Source organism: Lepisma saccharinum, chromosome 18, assembly GCF_977018435.1.
Source record: "Lepisma saccharinum chromosome 18, izLepSacc3.1, whole genome shotgun sequence".
NCBI lineage: Eukaryota > Metazoa > Arthropoda > Insecta > Zygentoma > Lepismatidae > Lepisma > Lepisma saccharinum.
In genome coordinates, this window is record NC_139246.1 from 17,382,725 (window position 1) to 17,404,389 (window position 21,665).

General features: G+C 37.2%; 1 protein-coding gene across 1 annotated transcript; it reads left to right on the forward strand.

The window, feature by feature from the left end:
* Nucleotides 1-3,276: 3,276 nt before the first annotated feature.
* Nucleotides 3,277-16,455, forward strand: SmD3 (small ribonucleoprotein particle protein SmD3). The gene is made up of 2 exons (XM_083139590.1): nucleotides 3,277-3,742; nucleotides 16,051-16,455. The coding sequence occupies exons 1-2, from the start codon at nucleotides 3,427-3,429 to the stop codon at nucleotides 16,116-16,118; spliced, it is 384 nt and encodes a 127-aa protein (XP_082995716.1). The 5' UTR covers nucleotides 3,277-3,426; the 3' UTR covers nucleotides 16,119-16,455.
* The last annotated feature ends 5,210 nt before the right edge of the window (nucleotides 16,456-21,665 follow it).

The following is a 21,665-nucleotide window of genomic DNA, read 5'->3' on the forward strand; positions in this document are numbered from 1 at the left end:
GTAACAAGTTGAAAATTCACATGCTTCATGGCCATGTTTTCTTCTGCAAAAATCTATAGAAATCAGCAACAAACATGGTGAACGTTTTCACCAGGAAATGTCTATGATGGAGAAGATTCAGAGTAAATGGACAAAAGCATTTGTTGACAGACTATTGCTGGAACCTGAAAAGGAATGCTCAAAGTAATTACAATCGACATTGAAAATATTTACAGTGTGTCCATGAATTATTCATCCGATATCAGATCCAAATATTTTTACTGTATAAAGTTTCTCGGAAACAACAGACATGGCAATACATTAATTGACTCAAAGAATTGTTAGTGAACATAGTTCTCACTATTAATAAACCTTTACATTAACACCCTGAGTGGCTTTCACAATATCAACTCTATTGATGTATCACACCATGTGTTGAGGATCAAATCCACGGTGATTGATGCCACAGCTTCCTCGATCCTGGACTTTATTCCACCAAGTCCATAATCCCCTATTCTGCAGTTGTGTCTATTAACCACACGTGACACAAAGGAAATTGCCTCATCACTGCACACAAGACGTTCAGTAAAATGTTAATCTTCAGTGATTCTCCCAAGAATGTTTTCCTGTTTTTTTGCAATGAATGATGATACCGATTGTTGCCAAGTACATGGAAGACATTTTTTTGACCTCCACCACTTGCATAGAAAGCTTTTTATCACCAACATTTATGGGGTGAATAATATCTGAACATGCTGTATATTTTGTCAGAAAATATCACCTTTTAATGTGTGATGTGCACTTTGTGTGACGAGGAGTAATTAGTAGAGACCGGATGTTAGGCAAAATGCCTATTCTTTCCTGTTAGAGATATGATAAAAACGAATGTTGCGAAGGCCAGGGGGGAGGGATTAGCTTCATTTAAAGGCAATTTAATTTTGCCTATTTCATACGATATTGCCTATATTATTTCATAAATGCCAGATATTGCCTATTTTAGGCATTTTCTTTAAAATTGGGACATGACTGAACTCGGTGCATACAATTTTCTGTTCCCAGGATTAGTTTCCGATGCTTCCAAGAAGTTTAAAATTAACAATTAGCGAGTTATTGCAGCTAATATGGACTTGAACAAATTAAGGGCAATACAACAAGTTCTGAAAGGTGAAAATATACAAAATGAGTTAGATCCACATGTTCTCGCATGCTTTAAGTATGCTCCGGTAACATCTGTGGAGGTTGAAAGATCTTTTTCAATTCTAAAAAATGTGTTGTCCGATCGCAGACATAACTTGTCGGTTGATCACCTGAAGAAATACCTTGTTGTGATGTGCAACCACAATTAGTGCTTCTTTTTCAGAGACTGCCAAACCGTATAGCACAAACTTGAAATGCATTTAAACAGTTTCTTAGTTCGAACTGCTGTGTGGAATATATAGTGTAAATTTTTTAACTGAAATAACCCTGTGTGCAGTGATAAAGTGTATATTTAAATAATTTGCGTACTGGTTTGAAGTAGCCAACAATTTCTTTTGTCAGGCTATTGTGTGTAGCCACTACATAATGGAAAATTTTTGCCTGACGTGACTCCTGTTTGCAGTGATTTATTAAGTACAATATTGGATTGCTGTCTCTAATGATGAGCTCCTGGTTTATTTTAAGCAACTATATAGAATGTACAGGTATGTTTCTATATTTTTTAAAGACCTATTTATTTTTGTATGTCTAACTTCATAATTTTGAGTTAAATTTAATTGCCTTTTTTATTGCCTATTTATATTTTAATGCCTATTTTACTGCCTATTTTGAAAATTATAAGTGCTTATTTGCCTGCCTATTTTAGATGTTTTTAGTGCCTAAACATCCGGTCTCTAGTAATTAGGTATGAAAAAATATGACACATATTTGGTTTCCCACGTTGCTCTGTGTATTTGAATAATGCTTAACGGTATTTCAGATTTTCTGAAACTACTGGTCTCAAACAACACTTTAGAAATACAAGACTTAAATTAAATTAGTTTATTTATAGCTTCTGTTTTGTTTTTTTTACATTACAAATTTCCAGGTGATAATGACAAGAGAATCTTTACAACATTTGCTTGTAATGCGTGGACTAATTCATGGCGAAAGTTGCATTTCAGTATTTCAGAAAAACCTTTTGGGGATAGAGCAAAATTTCAGATTTGTAAGAGAATCATCTTTTCATGCAGGAAAAAAAAATTGTGAGTGAGTGTGCACAGTGAGCTTCGGTGGTCTAGTCAGTAGGGCATCTGATTGCCACGGGGGGAGGCCAGGGTTTGATTCACGAGGTGGGTTATCTAAGGTCAGAATTTTAACAGCGTTGTCCACACACAAAGTGGCTGTGGGGCTCACCCAGCCTGAAATAAATGTGCCCAGGGGGGGGGGGGAAAGAAGATGACCTAAGCATGGTGCTGATCAGATCAACTTCAAAGTGGCCGAGATCAAGAATGTGTGTCGCGTACCCCCACATCCCCTAAATGTGCCTCATGGCATGGAGCTATGTCCACGGGAAACTTTACCTTTCCTTGCAGTGTTACTATAGTTAATAATATCACATGTTTTCGGAGAGAGAGAATATGGCAATCTCAAATGAAACGAAATTCCTTCATTTTTAAAGACGGATATTTTTATTTTAATGGTAGTTCCTACATTTTTATTATTTGAGTACACATTAAAGGGGGCAGACCATCCCCCCACCATGTGCACGACTATGTCTGACATGCGACAGAAAGGTTTCACTTTTGGGCCGTAAGGTTGTCCTTCCAGTGTTACAGTATTTCTGGTATATTTTGTTATGTAGAGGTGTGCAGGATCTCGAAAAGTCAGGAATCCGCCATTATCCTGACTTTTCTGGATCCCGAAAAGTCGGGAAATTCAAAATGGATGAGTTTAAAGCTGATGATTTATTCCGGAAGGTTTGTGCAAGTGTTTGTTTTCTCTTAAATATAGCAGTTTTTATTCTAGAAATGTAGAATAATTCATTTGAGTGTGATATTCGAGATTTTCACAGTAGAGGGAAATTTTAATGGTTTCCCGGCTTATTCGTAAGATTGCAAGTTAGTTTTGTTCAGTCCCAGAACATGTGGATTTTATGACGTAAAACAGAAATCGTCTCCCTTGCAATTTGCTCGAATGTTACATTTATCTCCATGACCGAGGCTTTACCACTGGCTTTATCAAAGAGAACTCGATTTTCATTGGGCTTATTCTATTACCTTGAGCTTGTTTTTCAGGAAGCCATTTCACGAAAAGAAGTATCCTGTGCTTTCCTGTAGTTGTGCTGGGGTTATATACTGTGCCTTCACGGCGTCATTAAGTGTTTGGCGGTTTTCTTGGTGCGGAAAAGAATTATAATCGTGAATCATCCAATAATATTTGCCATCAACTTTGAAAAGGAAACTATAGAATTGATCAGAAATATTCATCATGTCGATCGGCGTACCGATTAAAGTTCTTCACGAAGCCGAAGGACATGTAGTAACCTGTGAAACCCAAACCGGCGAGGTGTACAGAGGAAAATTGATTGAAGCTGAAGACAATATGAACTGCCAGATGACAACCGTAACAGTCACATACAGAGATGGAAGAGTTGCACAACTTGAAAATGTGTACATTCGCGGATCAAAGATACGTTTTCTTATACTACCGGACATGTTGAAAAATGCTCCGATGTTCAAAAGGCAAGGTCAGAAAGGTACTGGAGGGGCCGGTCGAGGGAAGTCCGCTATTCTACGAGCTCAAGGTAAGCCTATATGGGTGAATGAACACTATACTTTCTTTTGCTTTAGTTTGCATATTATTTTGATGTATATTTTGTATAATAATGGGATGTAGAATTTGGTGTCTTGTCTTTGGACATCGTATTATATACGTAATTGCAATTTAATTATCACACAAACTAGAACTTGCTCCCGCCCCCCATCTCCTTGTTTTCTATCTTGATTTTCTTTAAGTCCAAGTCCGGAAGATAAATACGTAATTTTAAGTCCTGTACAGCAGTTCGTAAAAACCGGTTATCTGAACATTCAAAAGAGCACAAAAGCTTGCAATCTCAAACCTAACACTGGTAGCCAAATTGAAGCGATCCTGCCTTTGTGTACATTTTTCATTAAAATTTTTGTATCCACAAAACGTATTTCTTCAATTTTAGAGGAGAAAGTACTTACCGAAATGAGTTTCTTTATACTGTGCGAAGGTTCTGGAAGTTTGTTTTTTTTCCCTCGCTTAAATTTTTTTCTTGGTAAATCATATAATTTTTGACATTAATTTCACTCTGATGCACGAAAGCTGTTCCCTTGATATCAGTCTACTACGTGAACCACATTTTTGCATGTGTTTCATGACTTAATAACCGGTCAGTGTTTCCAACCACATGGTTTTGTAACTGTGTATCCGTGCATGGTTCGTGGGATTTTCGAACCCGAAAAAAAATATTTTTCTAATTTTAAAAGACAATTTTTAGTATGTTTGCTTTACCTAACCTAACCTTGCCGTGCATGGTTCGTGGGGCTATTTATGAATGGTTCGTGGGGTTTTCGAACCAAAAAAAAAAATAATAATAATTTTGAAAAACAATTTTAACTATGTTGGGGTAAATTTCTCGTATCGGACAAACGGCTGAAATTTGCTAGTTCATTTAATTTGAATATTCGTACTTATGTATTCTGCATTGAGAAACGTTGCTGAAGGTGGCATTTCGCTTATTTCACGGAAATAAGCTCCATTTGCGACATATCGAGTAAGTTTTCTTCGTTTCTTTTCGCCTTCGGTAACATGCAAAATGGCGGTCACAGTTTCACTACCGTACTCGGCATGCAGTGTTTCCACCCCACTGCACCCAAAAATACCTACGTAGCCGCACAAACCATTTCCGGTAAGGTTAGGTTAGGTAGGGTCACGTATAGGTTACAATAGTTAAAAATTTGTTTAGAAAAAAATATGCGTAGCCCAACGAACCATTGACACATAGCCCCACAAACCATTGACACAGCCCCACAAACCATTTGCGGAAACGTACCTTCTTCAGTTACAAAAACACGTGTTTGGAAACACTGACCGGCATTACGTCATCACACACAGGCTACATCCACCTGGAAGTAAATGAATGCAAGAGCTTTCGTGCATCGGTCACACATTTATATCGGAAAATAGATGATTTACCGGCAAAATTCAATGAACGATGGGAGAAAACACTTCCCCGAACTTCCAAAAGTCTAAAGAAACTGCATTCGGTAAGTAATTTCTCCTGGAATGGCTTTTTTTTTTGCTCATGTATCAGTATACAAAAACCTTAATATCTCAAAAACCATTAAAGCTAGAGACCTGAAACAAAATTTATTTTGTACCTAATGAAGTATACTTCCTATGATATTAAGGTTTGTTTTGCTTGAAATTGCATCGTAAGTACGATATGGTGGAAAATGGGGTAACAATAGTTAAAAAATTGCATTTTTTAAAAAAAATTGCATTTTTAAGCCCAATTTTTTAATGAAGGGGTTTAGTCTAAGGCTTGATTTTTTTTTCAAGTGTAGACCTACCTGCAGGGTGTCTGTAAATAATAATATCAGTGCTTAGAAATGCACCCCTTTTTTACAGCATGGACTCAAACATGGCCGTTCATTGAATTTTGACAGTTTTCGAGGTTAATTATCTCAGATGGGTCCCCTTTAAAAATTCTGAAATTTGGCACATAGGAAGCCCTTCATGAACCTAACTCACAGTAAAAATCTCAACTTTTAGATTCAACTCGTTTTGGTCAATATGAGGTAATGTATGTCACCTAATTTCTGACGTTGCAAAGTAAGGTTAAACTACACCCCATAATTAGAATAATGAAGTTTTTTCTTTTTTAAATTTGGGTTAAATAAAAGCTCAGAAAATGTAGTTACATAAGGTTTTAATACTTGACTTACCAGAAATTGAAATTACAAGGTATGACAATTGAAAATCTGCGAAATTTCATTGCAAAAGGTTTGATTTATTAGGTACCCATGACCAGTTGGTATTTTCAGCTCTAGTTTCCTATTCATTCTCTTTGTTAAATCAGGCAGGATTCTTTGTTCTTTCACTAAGTTCCTGAGTAAATTATCAGAAACCTTCAGTTTATCACATATTTTTTCTTGACCAAGTGGTAGCAATCAAACTGATGATTCTGACCTTTTCAACATTATTTTTTTTACTCATTTACATTTTTCTTCTTATAATTTTAATTATATGATTGTACTGGCCATGCAAAGGATTGTAACGCTTGCTTTCCTTTTCTTCAGTTTTAATACTTAGTGAAAAGCAACTTTCCAGTTTCCTTTGCACTCCTTGTAGGATGTGAATAGTTTTTCGAGCAAGATCACTTTATTGTTTTTCTGCAATCAGCCTCCTCAGTTTTGAAAGGGGAGATGTATAAAAAACAGAACAGACTTCATGCATTTCCTTTAGTTTTCCTTGGCTTTGCACAAAGACATGATTTCAGTTCTGGCATTTAAGTGAGTCACTTTCTCCACATATGAAACTTTTACTCCAACATACCAGGCATATTGATTTAACTGGTATAAGGCTTTCGTGAAAATTTTTTAACCTTACCTTACTTAACCTTTTTTTTAAGTGGTACTTCTGAAGATCACAACATACTTTACCATATAATAAGCTATATTTAATGGTATTTGCATATTGTCTCTAAGCCATACACCTGTAGTCTTGACCTAAGAAGTGTTATCATTTTCACTGACTTTGTTAAGATTAGTTAGGTCTTTGGGAACCTTACCAAAAAGTGTATTTATGACAGTCCTCTCCAGTTAAAAATATTACAAAAAACTCCATTTCCTATAACAGATAACAAACATTCACAAGTCACTACTTTCGGCACATTAGGCAAAGGAAGAATGACAGCAGAGATTGTACATGCACAGATAAATTCCAGGCTTGCCTCACATCCTATCAAAACATGTCTCTGAATCTTCTGCTGTGCATTACTCACATCTATTTCAACGATTTTTTTTTTGATTTTTTTTGGAAGAAAAAAAAAAAGTGGAACATAAAGGAAACAAAAGATAATATATTCTACCAGCTTAGACACCCCAAAATAAATAGCCTACTTTCAGTGGAGTGCCCAAGGAGGGGTTTGTGGGGGTCATAACCCAATACCTTTGGCCTAGTATTCCATAAACAATTACGTCAAAGGCAGGATAATGTGGCAAAAACGGGGTTGTATAATAAAAAAGTATATGTAACCCCCTCCCCTCCCTTTTGAAATTTCTGGGCATGCCACTGCCTATCTTAAGCTGCATGTACTGCTACATTGATAAAAATATGGGTGAAGCTCAGTTTTGGAGCTGACAATACCAACTGGTCGTGGGTACCTAATAAATCAAAGAGCTTTTATTTAACCCAAATTTAAAAAAGAAAAAACTTCATTATTCTAATTATGGGGTGTAGTTTAACCTTACTTTGCAACGTCAGAAATTAGGTGACACATTACCTCATATTGACCAAAACGAGTTGAATCTAAAAGTTGAGATTTTTACTGTGAGTTAGGTTCATGAAGGGCTTCCTATGTGCCAAATTTCAGAATTTTTAAAGGGGACCCATCTGAGATATTTAACCTCGAAAACTGTCAAAATTCAATGAACGGCCATGTTTGAGTCCATGCTGTAAAAAAGGGGTGCATTTCTAAGCACTGATATTATTTACAGACACCCTGCAGGTAGGTCTACACTTGAAAAAAAAATCAAGCCTTAGACTAAACCCCTTCATTAAAAAATTGGGCTTAAAAATGCAATTTTTTTAAAAAAAATGCAATTTTTTAACTATTGTTACCCCATTTTCCACCATATCGTACTTACGATGCAATTTCAAGCAAAACAAACCTTAATATCATAGGAAGTATACTTCATTAGGTACAAAATAAATTTTGTTTCAGGTCTCTAGCTTTAATGGTTTTTGAGATATTAAGGTTTCTGTATACTGCTACATGAGCAAAAAAAAGCCATGTGCCATGTTGGAAAAGATGGCTGTCCCAGGAGAACTAAAGACAATATTTTTTTTTGAACATTGGTTTTGATATCTAGAAACATGTACAAACCTATGTACTAAAAATGAAGTTTTTCTAAAATGGTCATGCAACCACCATTGGATGGTTTGGCATGGAATGACCCTAGTTTTACCCTATTCTGCATTGCGAAAGATTCTTCAAGGTGGTATTTTGCTTTTTTAACGAAAATAATTTGAATTTTTGACATGAGGAATAATTATTGTTCTTCCTTTTTTCGCTTGCGAAACGCACAATATGGTAAGACACCTGGACTATCGTGGTAATCATCAGTTGGTATGCAGTGCTTCCAACCTTCTCAACCGAAAAATCTCCATGAACTATGCACGCGTAGCTCCAATTCATGAATAGCCCCACAAACCATGCATGGCAAGGTTAGGTTAGGCAGACATAGTTAAAATTGTCATCTTGCAAAACAACGGCATGGTTGAAAACACTGACAGGGGGTTATGTCATCAATAGTACGCAACATCTGGTTCACGTAGTGGAAGGAAATGAAAGCAACTGCAATTATGCGTCGGAAAGATATTTCTGTTGAAAAATACATGAATTCCTAGTGAAATGCATTCCACGATGAAAGTGAAAACCTCCACATCAATGCTACAAAAACGCATTTCCATAAGTAGTTTCTTCTGTAAAAAATGGAGAAATTCGTTGGGACCATATCGAAGTGTTACCAACCCAAACAAATTATCAAATAATTTATATTGGGGAAAATTAGGAATTCCTGTCCTTGTACATTAAAATAATTATGAGTACCTTGCATGTTCATAAATAATTACTATGCCAATTAACTGATAAGTTGCATTTTCGATAAGCTCCTTATTTTCTTGTTGGCTAAAAGTGAATCAGAATCTTTCTCGGAATGTATACCTCTACTTGATGCATTCTGGAACCCATGGTGCAGCACAGTATTTGCCATCTTAAAATGAGATTTAATATCTGCCATATGTATCTAAATAGGAAATTAGAAAAATAATCCCTTATTTTTGTAGGAGCCCTAGACTGTGTGTGGTGGATTCCAAAAATAAACATTTGTCACTGCACCACTGACAAACTTATATACCATGTGTATAAGCTTAAATCTGCTGTTTTGTAGTCAATAAAACACATGGTTTGTTCATAGAAAGCAACAAGAAATTTATTCAAAGTACTTGCCCTTGCGAGCTACACATTTTGCCCACCTCTCGGGCAATTTGTGGATACTACGCCAAAAAAAGTCCTTCTCTTTCGAGGCAAACCACTCAAGCCATTTTCGGACGTCTGCATACGAATCGAAGTGCTGCTCAGCGAAGGCGTGGCCCATCGACTGAATCAGATGGTAGTCGGAAGGGGCCAGGTCTGGTGAATAGGCAGGATGGGGTAGCACCTCCCAGTTGTGTGTCTCCAAGTAGTTTTGGACAAGTCTTGACGTGTGCAATGTTGTGGAGAAAAATCAGCTTGTCATGTCTTTGTTGATAATCCGGCCTTTTGTCACACAGAGCATGGTGCAATTTGACAGTTGTTGGTGTTAGCGATGGGCAGTGACAGTTTCACCAGGTTTTAACAGCTCAAAGTAGACGATACCCTGTTGATCCCACCAAACACACAGCATCGTCTTCCGGCCGAAGCGATTTGGTCTCGAGGAAGATGTTGATGGTTGACCAGGATCAACCCACGATTTCTTGCGTTTAGGATTCTCGAAATATATCCACTTTTTTGCTAGTCACAATCCGATGCAGGAAAGACTTTCTTTTTTGTCTGGCAAGCAAGATTTTGCATGTGTTTTGGCATCTCTCCAGCTGCCGATCGGTCAATTCATGCGGCACCCATTTTCCGATCTTTTAAACCTTTCCCATGGCATGTAGACGCATGGAAATGGCTGCTTGAGTAACACCCAATTGCTCGGCAAGCATCTTTTGCGTTTGGGTATCGTCCTCAACCTTCCTGGGCCGATTTTCATGCTTCTTGTCGCTCAGGTCAAAATTGGCATCTTTGAACTGACGAAACCAATCCCTGCATGTTGTTTCCGATACAGCACTGTCTCCATAGGCCTCCACAAGCATTCGATGCGATTCGACAGCTGATTTCTTCAAATGGAAGCAGAAAAGTAGAGCTTCAGGCTAAGTTTGCAGCAGGTTTTATGTATCAATTCGCACGACAACTGAGCTCAGAATCTTCCGTGCCAGTCTTTCCTCAACCGCCGAGCTGCTTACATCGCAGACACAGAGAAAATCCACAGTATTGCCAACCGCACAACACATCAAAACCCGCATGCATGTCAAGTAGAATGTATTTTTGCTTCTCTTTGTCTCCTGAAACATAAAATTTTAAAAGTACTTTCTGCGCATACTTAATTTAATAAATGTGTCAGTACTTAATATGAGTGAAATAACATCTAAACATGAGAGCATGTGTGTATATTTCGAGCACGCAAAACAAAAAATAAAAGGAGATAAAAGTAAACAACAATAGGCCCCTCTTGAATTTAATGACAAATTATTGTTTTTGGTTTAGAAAGAAATACATTTATGAAAAATGATAATCACTCTTCCCTTTCTTTGTGCGGAACAGTAAATATGCACCTTCAACAAAGCTTTCATTGCTGCCAGTTTGTGAAACAATAAGCCTCCCCCTTCCCCTCTCCCTTTATCGTCGGTTTCTTCAGCCCTGGCGGTGGTTTTGCACGATGGTATCCTTCCATGTTTTATTCCCCCACAGAGTTGAAGGACGTCTCATCCAAAGTATAAGCATGTTTCTTCTCACGGCGATATCTTTTAATACCGCGGAGATTCTTTTGTCGTCAAACAACAAACAATAGTTTCCTCTTGCTAAACTCAAACCGCAAATCATTCAACACCTGTGATACAATTCGTGCGCACATTGACGGCAAATCACCTCACACCCTGTTTTACTTTGATCTTGTTGCCGCAAGGAGGATTATGTATTTAAAACAATTTGCTTGACTTTGAAGAGCATTTCCCTTCGGATAAAGCCCAAAATAACATTCGGGTAAAACCGTGCACTGAACAGGAGATTCAGCCATTCTCGCCACTCTACAATAAACATAGGGTTAAAATAGTTGGACGTGCAACACTGGTATCACCGATTCCACGTGCTCTGCAACACATTCAGTGTCGCTCGACTCGCTCTAAAGTTTCATTGTCTCTTCACTGCAATAGACATTCCAGTTGGCGAATCTGCGGTTCTAAGTTCGTCTGCACAGTGATTGCAACCAATTAAGTTCATACCTGCTAATGGATGTATTATTTTGTCTGTATATTACAAATTAAATAACGGTTTTCTTGCAAGTATGCAGTTGTGTCGGAATAGAACCCATCTCAGTGGAACTATATTCTGCACGCACGTTTGGATCTACATATGCGAAAACCTGCTGCAAGGTTGACTTGACGCTTGGCTTAGACATGCTTACCACAGGAACACTGTCTGTTGTTGTCTGCACATGCTGACGATGTGCACTGATTCGTGTTGGCAGATGTCCAACTCATACAAACACCAGGTATGGCGTGCCCATGGTAGCTTCATATGCTCACTAACGCCATCTATGAGCAAACAGCAGATTTAAGCTTATACACCTGGTAGTAGCCCCACCCCCGTCTAGTTTGCTGCACTTTTTGACACTCAGTATACTGCAGGTGTATCCCACTGTCAGGGTAGTGCAAGGAAATGACGTTCGATCAAATAGACGAATAGCAGTGTTCAAGTTTAGAAGATTCAGCAAATGCTTGTCTGCTGCTTTAAACATTCATTTGATTAGTTAGCTCGCACCACGTGATCATACACCACATGCTACTACACTACTCCAGAATGTAGTGCAAATGGTACTGACATGGGTGTTGCACCGTGTAACCAACTAGATGCTTCAGTGCAGAGAAAGTCAAAAAGTGCATTGAACTAGACTGGACTAGTGCATGATGAACATACATGTTATGCATCCACATGGCACAGATTCATGGTTGCCAGTGCTGAGTAAAACCCTAAAACTGATTCTAAGGTATGGGATCAGTATCATGTCATTAGCAACACTAAAGTGCATTTCACCATAGGAACAGAGAATTTTGAGTTGTCACTGGCACTCCTTTGCAAGGGAGTTGTCAACATAGTGCCAATCAGAGGGCTTTCCTCTTTATATGAAAATACGTTTTTATTGAAAATATATATTAAATAATAATTTTCTTATGCATTTTAACAAAAGTTTAAGTAAATGAAATTACATTTTGCCATGATTCATGTTTTGTGAGGATGATTACTTCTTATGTAAGATTTTTCAAATTGGAAACAATTGCATGTTTGTGTAACTATTCAAAGATTTGTCTCCTCAATTAATCTAACAATGGTCCCGTTTACCCACTGTACCCCCTCGAGAATTACATTGAAATGTATATTAATAGACAGATTTTGATGTTTTGCGTAATATAAAATTAGTTCCAGCATCCGAAAAACTCAAATAACGGAGATATTCGATCACAAAGTAAGACCAGCGTAAGCAAAAACCTGCCATTTCGGAGTGCTTTCGCTGCTTTTTATTTTAAAACCCTTTGTATGCACACCCAAATTGCTAAAGAACACATCGATAATAGCTGTTGGTACCAAACCTAACAATCCTAACCTAACTATGTAAAATTATAATTGCTGTTGTGGAATGTCGTTTTGGGAGCTAAGATTCACTTGCACAAAGTCTTCAGGCTGTTCTTCTTCACGGTAAAGTAACATGCTAAGGTAACAGACATACTTTATTTCAAAATAACACATTTCCGTGAGCTAAATCAACTGGAAACGTTCATAAACAACAAAATATTCATATACCATGCAAAATATTTCACTTTCACTAGGAGGTACAAATGGTCAAGGGTACCCGTGGATAAATTCAGTCCTTGAGTCACCCTCACTCTGGAGAGTTTGGAAGAAGATTGTGTGTTGCTGGATAACAGAACACTGTTAGGGTCTTGCCTACTTGATTATCTGTTATTTAGTTGACCAATCATTTTTATCTCCAAAATGACTAAGTGTACATAATATGAGAGCTAACAGATCTTTCAGAATTTTTTTCATGTGTGTTCGTGTAAGGTAGAGATGGACTGTCAGATGTTTCTTACTAGGAGGTGAGAATACTAATTTCATTTTCGAGCTGAAATAAAAACATATGAATGGCTTATTGCAGAAAGGGACCTGAGTCACATTTTTGAGGTATCGGAGTTAATTTTTTCATCTCCACTGTGTCTAGCAGCATACTGCAGGGGGGTGCATTGAGGGTTGCAAAATTAACTATTCATTATGTTGAATATTTGAGCCAACAACGGCACATTTCTTTCTTACACTATTAATATTATACGATTTTTCATTGTTTTTCTCAGAATTGTGCAAAAGTGACTCAGGTCCCTTTCTGCAATAAGCCATTCATATGTAATGTTAAAAAATAAAAATGCTTCCTCATGCTAGTTTTTTAGCAAATGTTACTGGTGGAGTGGTTAGCACAGCACAGCACATCATAACACCAGGGATCCCAGGTCCCAATCCTTGCCTGGGCATGGGTGTTCTTTGTGAGTGTCCTTTCATCAATTTCATACTATCAACACTCATAGTCATGATTAAATGTAATTAACCTAATTCAGTCAATCCATTGGCCTAGCATTTATAGGAATGTGTAGATATTTTAGTGTGTTTCAATATTGCAGTGTGAGTTACTACAAGTAGTTGCTGATTTGGTTTATTTAAATTCGCTCTGGTGCCACTTTTGGCTAAGTGCAAAATGAGGCTGAGTGATGGTATGATGAAAATAGTTTGTTGTGTATATATTATGCACCAGTTTTATTTTCTATATTCTGCTAGCTTTGATGCATTTAAATCTTAATTAGTCATGTCACAATTATCTTTTTGGTAATCCAAAACCAGTAATTATCAAATATTGAGGAAAGTATTGAATTCCTGTCCTTGTGCATTAAAGTAATCCAGAGTTCCTTACATGTTCACAAGTAATTACTATGCCAACTACCTGATAAGTAGTTTTTTCGATAAGCTCCTTATTTTCTTGTTGGCAAAGAATAAATCTGTATCTTTCTCAGAATGTGTCCCTCAACTTGATGCATTCTGTAAGCCAAGCTGCAGTACAGTTTTTTCCACCTTGAACACCTGTTGCATGAAGATTTAAATAATGAAGTCTTTAGAAATGAAAAAATAATTTTAAAAAAATGTATGTAGTAATTTGTAGATATCTGAATCACTTTTGGTAATCATTCAGTGGTGTTTATTAGGCCACAGGTCAACAAATTTTAAATGATTAAATGTGATGTTATACTTGTGGCCTTTCTGATGGCATATTGGTAACACCTTGTAATCAAGGAGTCCTGGGCTTCATACCCAGTTGAGGGACACAAAAGCTACAATTTCGTCCTACATCCTGCCTATATCCTCAAGGCATTGGATTTTGCTGATTTTCACTCCCTGCAGATAGTCCTTTTGTGTGTTCAGAGTCTGGGTTTACCCAATTCGAGACATCCTGTAGTGCAGTGTATCTTTCGACAGCTAATGTCCATGTGTGCCAGAGCTGAAGTTTGTTTCTGTTGGATCCCTAGTCACATGGGCATCAAGGGGAATGAAGCAGCTGATGCTGACGGTGCAGACGGAGACTTTCTCATCCATCTTCTGCCATCTAGGGACCTTCAGAATTCCTTTTCGTAGTTCAATTCTTAACACATGGCAGACCGAGTGGGAAGAGATAAGGGGCAAACAAGCTGCGAGCTATGAAGCCCATCACTGGTGCTTGGCGTTCCACGTCTCTTCCCTCCCATTGAGAAGAAGTAATTTTAACGTGGCTCCGAATAGGACACAGCTGTCTCACACATTGTCATGTGCTGCCTTACTTGCAACGTTGTTTTAAGTGTTAGACACATTATTCTTGAATGTGCTGATTTTAATCACCTCAGATAGGGCTTTAACCTTCCCAACGATTTGTCTTCTATGTTGGTAGTTTTGAAACTATCCTTTCCATTTTTCATGTGTTTGTCCAATGCAGGTCCATTTATAACCTGTTTTTTTTAACCTTTCTTGATGGGCTTTTCACACCCTTTTTTATCTTTTTAAATTTGAGGTAAGTGTTTTAGATAAGGAGGGTCTTCTCTGCATTCACTGAAGGGTGCAAAATGGACTGATGTGCCAACGCACCCAAAAATTTTAATTCAATCAATCAAAAAAATCTGCTAGCTTTGTTGCATTTAAATCTTCATTCGTCACGTCACAATTATCTCTTTGGTAATCCCAAACCAGTAATTACCAAATATTGAGGAAGATGAGGAATTCCTGTCCTTGTGCATTAAAATAATCCAGAGTTCCTTACATGTTCATAAGTAATTACTATGCCAACTACCTGATAAGTAGTTTTTTCAGTAAGCTCCTTATTTTCTTGTTGGCAAAGAATAAATCTGCATCTCTCTCAGAATGTGTACCTCTACTTGATGCATTCTGTAAACCAAGATGCATTACAGTATTTTCCACCTTTAACATTTGTCACATCAAGATTTAAATAATTAAGTCTTTAAAAATAAAGAAATTATCTGAAGAAAATGTATGTAGTAATTTGTAGATATTGAATCACTTTTGGTGGAAGTACATTCATCTCGAATTCATTCAATGTTGTTTATTAGGCATGGGTCAACAAATTTTGAATAATTAAATGTGATATTATACTGGTGGCCTTTCTGACGGCATATAGGTAACGTCACCTTGTAATCAAGGGGTCCCGGGTTTGATATCCGGTGGAGGCACATAATGGGTCGGATCCCACTTGCAAGTTTGCATCAAATATTCTGTTTTGAGTCGCATCATTGACTCATGTTGCATCACTTTTGCTTAATCTTCATTTGTTCTCTCAACATAACTATGCACACAAAACACACAACATTGAGAGGTTTGTGTTGTTTATTATGATTTGATATTCATGTCTTCTGTACATGAGAATGTGAATAATGAAAACGGTGACGTCCACATACTTAAACATTTGCATTCTATTCCAGCTGCTCGTGGAAGAGGCCGTGGTGGTCGAGGCGGACGTGGTGGATGGCAGGGAGGTGGCAGACGTTAAGAAGATACTCCAGTGTACCGATAAGAGTGGTAATTTTTCTTGTCGTATGATTTCATATTTTTTAAGAACATTTTGTGATTCTTGAAGTGTTTATGCAAGGATGTGTATTCTACATTTTCTTAACTTTTTGTGTTGTGCAGCAAGACTTCACTGTAAACTATTAGTGCTGTAGTACTGGAATGCAGTACTTGTAAAATGTGTTATTACAAGACTTTAAGATATAAATATTTAATGTAACGAGGGCTGGAAGTGCATAGTGTACTCATTTTAAGTATACATGGATGATTGAAAGCATTCTTCACTTTTATTGATAAATAAAGTACAAAAGTATTTCCTAGTTTTGCTTTGCTGTATTTATATCAATAATATTAGTTAATACACTATTTCAGAATGTTTTTGATTTACTGGCATGAAAAGCTACTACATAGTATTGTGGTATGTCGTCTTAAAAAATTGCACCTTATTTCTTGTTGTAGGATCGATTGATTACATGGGTTTGGATGACTCACAGATGACTGTTGCCCCTGAACAATTTCAGCATGCTGATTCCAAAAATGAAATCCATTTTTATCCATCACGTGTAGTTTTTTCAGAAAATAGCAATATATTAACTGCCTGAATTTCACAATAAACAGTGTAGTTCCATGATTTCCTCAATAGATGTCTCTGTTTGGATGATGGTAAAATATTGGCTTTTTACAATACAAATCCTCCAATTTCGAACTATAATTGCACATAGAATAGTAAGCATTTAATGCACCTTCAATCTTCACAAGACACATTGACATGAAAATTGTAAACTTTGATTACGTAAATCCCATTTTTGAAATCCCCCATAAAAATTTCCTTCACAAAATATTCAAAACTCAATGTTATATTGTAGTATGTTGATTGAATTTAATGATGTGGAGAAAAATCATGATCTAGGGGAAAATCCTGACGTGATGGGAAGAAATATATGTCATGTGCATGATTAAAATTATCATATTTGCCATTCCATTACACCTATTACAAACGCAAGAAAATAAATTGAAGCAAGCAAAATTTAGGTTGCTTACAAACCAATAGGCAATTCTGAAAGTATTTTCATTGCTGATCATGCACATGATATCCATTTCCCCCCATCACGTCAGAATTTTTCACTATTTCACAATCAAAATTATCATATTCACAATTTTATTACATCCATTACAGAATGCAAAAAAATAAATTTAAACAAAGGAAATTTCTGATGTTTAGAAACCAATAGGTGATTCTGGAAGATGGGAAAAAATGGATGTCATTTTCGTGATCAGCACTAAAAATATATTCGGATTCACTTATTGATTTGGAAACAACCTAAATTTCCCTTGCATAAATTAATTTGATGCGTTAGGTAATGGATGCAATGTAGTGGCGAATATGAGAATGGCAGTCAGACGCGTTACCGACTGAGCCAACACAAAAATATTTGTGCATTTTGTTATACTTAAGGAAAGAACACACTGATAGTAGCCTGTTGATCCATTCATTTTTGCGAGAATTTTGTGACTTTAGGAATTTTTAGTTTTTTCCTGGTTTTAATGGGGTTGGGAGTGTTATGGTAGGTGTAAAGAGGAAAGGTGCTACTGTGCATAGTGAAGTGCGTGAAATTGTCAGCAAAGTAATTGAATTCTGCAATCGTGAATCTGAAGAAATCAATATTTGGTGCCAATTACACAGAGCACCATGCATCTGCAGCAACAGGTTTGCCGGGGCTGACGATTAAGGGAATTGGGAAAGAATCACAGGAGCAGAATGATCGGTCACCAGTGAGAAAACTCGTGTCTCCCAGAGAGATTAAGAAAAGGCCACAGCATTGTAATGTGACTCTTGATGATTTTGACATGAATGTCATAAAGAATTCCAATTTGTGATATGTTCATAAGTGAAACAAGTGTGCCTATCTGTCTGTCATGTGATAAAAAAATATTTTCCCGTGAAAGGAGGATACTTAATGAGAAGGGCTGACTTTGACAGCTTTTGTAGAAAAAAGTTGTCAAAATATTAGCTTTCATGTACCAAAAAAAGAAAATTGAAACAACCAAATTACAATTTCAATGACCACAATCAGTAGTTGTTACGACCTTTTCCCAAGCTGTTGTATCAATTAAAATCCTTAAATAAAATAAATACCTTATTGAGGGCCATATTTTCGCAGACAACCAAAACTATTGTGTCAACCATCTGCCATGGGAAAATACAACGAACTTCCTTTACAAAATTATTCCCTATTTCAGGCGTTTCTAAACTTTAGTTTCACGGTGCCCTTGGTGTTTCCAGATTTTTCCATGGTGCCCAAGTCAGTATGTAGCCCTATGTAACACTTGCAACGATCACTAAGTGTGGTATTTCAAATTCAGAAAAATGTTGTATGTAAAAAGTACTAAATGATCACATATTTGGAAGTAAGTGTCATTTAAGTGAAAATGTTGGAATATTTCGTGGTGCTCCTGTAAACCAGCCAGGGCATCACAGCGCACACTTTGGGAACCACTGACCAATTTTGTATTAAGTCGAAGAGATTGGACTCTTCACACAATGCACGTAACATTTGGGTCATTGAGACTAGGCGTACAATCTGAAGTATATTTGTCTTGTGTTGTGTCGGAAACTTTTGAATAAAGGAAATGATGAACAATGTCGATATGAGACGACGAGATGGAAAATTTTCATGACAAACCTAGACTGACAAAGTAGTGTTTACCATTATTGTCATTTGCAGTTTTGCACATCGTACGCCAGTGTTGTTACAGCCAATTTCTTAATTGAAAATGTCTTCAACATTGTAGTTAGTACAATCGGCAGGCTTTTTATGCAAAAAATAAACCAAACTGTGTACTGTCATGAAACCAACACATTACAGCGAGACCACAGTGTGTGTTTCTTGCCCAAGGTGCACTCCACCAGGGATCTTCTGAGCGATCAGCTGTATATATTTTCTAGTACAAAGACTTGGTTTCATACACTTTCATGGTTACAAGTGTAGGTCCATACATCACCAGCAGTTATGCCAGTTTTTTTCTTTTTCCCCGAACCTTCTGGACCTTGGCAACAATGTGGGGTGATTGCCTCCAGGGTCAAACCATATCAAAGGGTCAAGATCAAAGTACAGTACCGTATTTGCATGTCTATAATATCCACCCTGGTTTTTGATGTTGAAAAATAACAAACAATTATATCTGGTATATAATGCGCAGGTTCAAGAAGTGGCTGTCTTAGTTGTCTTAAAGCTGTTCCTGTGTTGATCAAGAGCGAATTACATCATACCTATTCAATGCGTCATCTGCTGCTATGTGGACCAAGAGAAGGAATATCATCTTGTGTATACAATAAGCTGCCAACCCAGTCCAAATCTACCCCCCTCCCTCCACCTTGTTTAGCATCCCAATGCTTTCACTTCTGTAATCACCTTGTTTATTCTGTAGTAGAAGAAAGAGAGATCAAAATTACTTTATGGATTTGCGGTGTTCAGGAAGTTATTTTCTATTATTGCACAACAAATATGCATCATGTGTGATGGGAGCAGCATGCTTGTATTCTCTGATACAAAGTGAAAAATCATGGGGAAAGGCCATTTCAATTTTTTTCTTTTTCTCTTTTAATACTTCTAAATAGATTCAACCTGGTAATTTGTATTCGCACCTTTTGCTATATGTATATATGTGTGTTATACGCAGTGAGATGAAAACATGTTGGCTGTCCGAATTATTCCATACATAATAAGCACCACAGATTTTGGGGGCAAAAATTTTGTAAAAAAGTGCACAGTGAGCATGAGTAATACAATAATTGGTTGCCTGATCATTTTTAAAATTATGGATTTTTTATAAGACCTATGTGCATGAGTAGCTAAAAATAGGCATTATTTTAGCTATCCAAATTTTGATTGTACCACTTATACAAATTTCCTATCTGACAAGCCTTTCAAATGGTGCCTGAATCACTTGTATAGGTGCTCTGATTGCTGAAAATTTGCAATGAACAACATGGTGAAAAATAGTTTGGAATTGCACATTTTTTCACCCCCTGTGAGTTTGGAATTACAAATTACGGATCTGCAACTTTGCATAGGTCTGTACTCAAGTATGTCAAATTTCAAAGGAATCAAGATATGCTAGGTTGAAAAGTGCCTGTTAGTTGGTTGATTTCACATGGAATGACCCAAATTGAAAGTTTATCTTTACTAAGCATTTTCTTTTTTATGGGTGCCACTATTTGTCACTAAAAATCAGTGTGTCAAAGTTTACCAGAAAATCTATATATAGCTGCAATTCAAATAAAAATATGAACAAATATAAGGAATATGCTGTAAACTAAGTACACGAAAGTCATATTTTATTTACATATATTATACATGTTCAACATATTACCAGTGATGTATTCTGAAATTTGACTTTGTTTACCACAACAAATTCTTGTTTATCGTACATATTTATTATAGACCCCATCTACATTAATTAGATATAATAGAAATCAAACACCAATGCAGGCATTCAAGTGAAACAATAACAGGAGTCTGGCAATTTCTATATTTTTCATAAAATCTCCCTTTTTACCTGAAATTCCCTGCTCTGAGGGAAATTTCCCTTCATGTTGCAAGTGTGTGCCAAGCATGGCACAGGAAGGAGCAAGCTGTTTGCAGTGGTGGAAGGTCACGTGTTTTTTAATAGCCACTTGCTTCAGTTCCCTCACCCTTCCTGTGTACAATCTGAGAGGAAACTCTGCCCTCAGAAGGGCACAATGGAGAAAGATCAGTGGTGGTAAGATGGAGTTATCCAAATCCAAGCACCTTGGCATGAAGGGCTGTGGATGTAAGTCCGTATGCATTGTCAACGCTGGAGGTGCTGTGATCAGCACTAATCTTCAACTGTCCAATGATGATAGAATGAGTCCGACAGTGGCGGCCGATTGGGTTTCAAAACTGGGGGGGAACACAGTATATTTCCCTGTGTGGATAAGGTTTAGCATAGTGGGGGGAAACTGTCCCCCCTAATTGCCACCACTGGTCACAGATATATCGTGCGTACTGAAAGTCGTGATCAACATGTTACAAGAAGGAAGTAAACTGTACAAAAAAGAATCTAATATATGCCTGTTAAAGTACATACCTTTATTAGTCTTCAACATAATCACCATCTAAATCGACACATTTTTGCCAACATTCTGGAAGTTTGAAAATTCCTCTGTTGTAGAACTCCGTTCGGGCACGTCTGAGTATTCTCCTAACGGCAAGTTCCACTTCCTTGTTGGTGTCATATCTGTTTTCCCGCATGTGTTCTTTCAGAAAAGAAAACGAGTGAAAGTCAGAAGGAGCCAGATCTGGACTGTAGGGAGGATGTCGAAGGAGTTCCCACCCAAATCTGGCAACTTCATCCCTTGTTAGCTGTGCACATAGTGAGCAGCATTGATTGTTTCCCCTGGAGTGAGAAAGTCCACGAGAAGAACACCCTCCGAATCCCAGAAGACAGTTCCCATTACTTTGCCAGCTGATGACATTGTCCTCGGTTTCTTCTTTCTTGGTGATGT